The sequence below is a fragment of the Neopelma chrysocephalum genome, unplaced genomic scaffold, assembly GCF_003984885.1.
Source record: "Neopelma chrysocephalum unplaced genomic scaffold, ASM398488v2 Primary Assembly neopelma1_94494, whole genome shotgun sequence".
NCBI lineage: Eukaryota > Metazoa > Chordata > Aves > Passeriformes > Pipridae > Neopelma > Neopelma chrysocephalum.
The window spans coordinates 3,052-3,573 of record NW_020923201.1 but is presented as its reverse complement, the minus strand read 5'-3'; the positions used below and the strand labels follow the sequence as shown (position 1 = coordinate 3,573).

The 522-nt window shown below is 63.8% G+C and overlaps 1 protein-coding gene across 1 annotated transcript in view; it reads right to left on the bottom strand.

Moving 5' to 3' along the window:
• LOC113980516 (CLK4-associating serine/arginine rich protein-like) overlaps positions 1–522 on the bottom strand; it is a gene marked incomplete at its 3' end in the record, with an annotated part of 4,090 nt that overhangs the window by 523 nt on the left and 3,045 nt on the right. Inside the window, exons 5-6 of the mRNA XM_027707746.1 lie at positions 346–387; positions 32–256 (exon numbers count right to left, since the gene is read on the bottom strand). Of these exons, the coding sequence (XP_027563547.1) occupies positions 32–256; positions 346–387 (267 nt within the window). The remainder of the gene's footprint in view (positions 1–31; positions 257–345; positions 388–522) is intronic.

The window sequence follows — 522 nt, the reverse complement described above, 5'->3', positions numbered from 1 at the left end:
AAAAGGGGTTGTGTGGGTGTGAGTTCCGGACCGTGCCGAGGCGCCGTGAGCCGTGGCGGCTCCGGGGCCAGTTGGGCCTTTCCCGGGAGCGCCTTTTCCGGGAGCGCCTTTTCCCGGGATTCCGGAGGGTTGGGAAGCGGCCGCCGCCTCCTCGTCGCTGCCGCCGAAGGAGGTGATGAAGGTGATCTTCTCCTCCTGCCCCACCGAAGGAGTTCGGGAGCGGGAGCGGGAGCCGGATGTGGATTCCGAGGGGGAGCTGCGGGAGGAGGAGGGAAAGGGATGTTCCCGATCCCATCCCATCGGGAATGGTGGGAATTCTGGGGGTTTGGGGGGTTTGGGACTCACCGTTTGTAGGGGTCGTAGGTGGGGCTGTCCCGGCGGGCGTAGCTGTGGGAATACAGAGGGAATGGGATTGGGATGGGATGGGAACAGGGATGGGATGGGATGGGATGGGATTGGGAATACAGAGGGGATTGGGATGGGATGGGATGGGAACAGGGACGGGATGGGAGTAGAAACAGG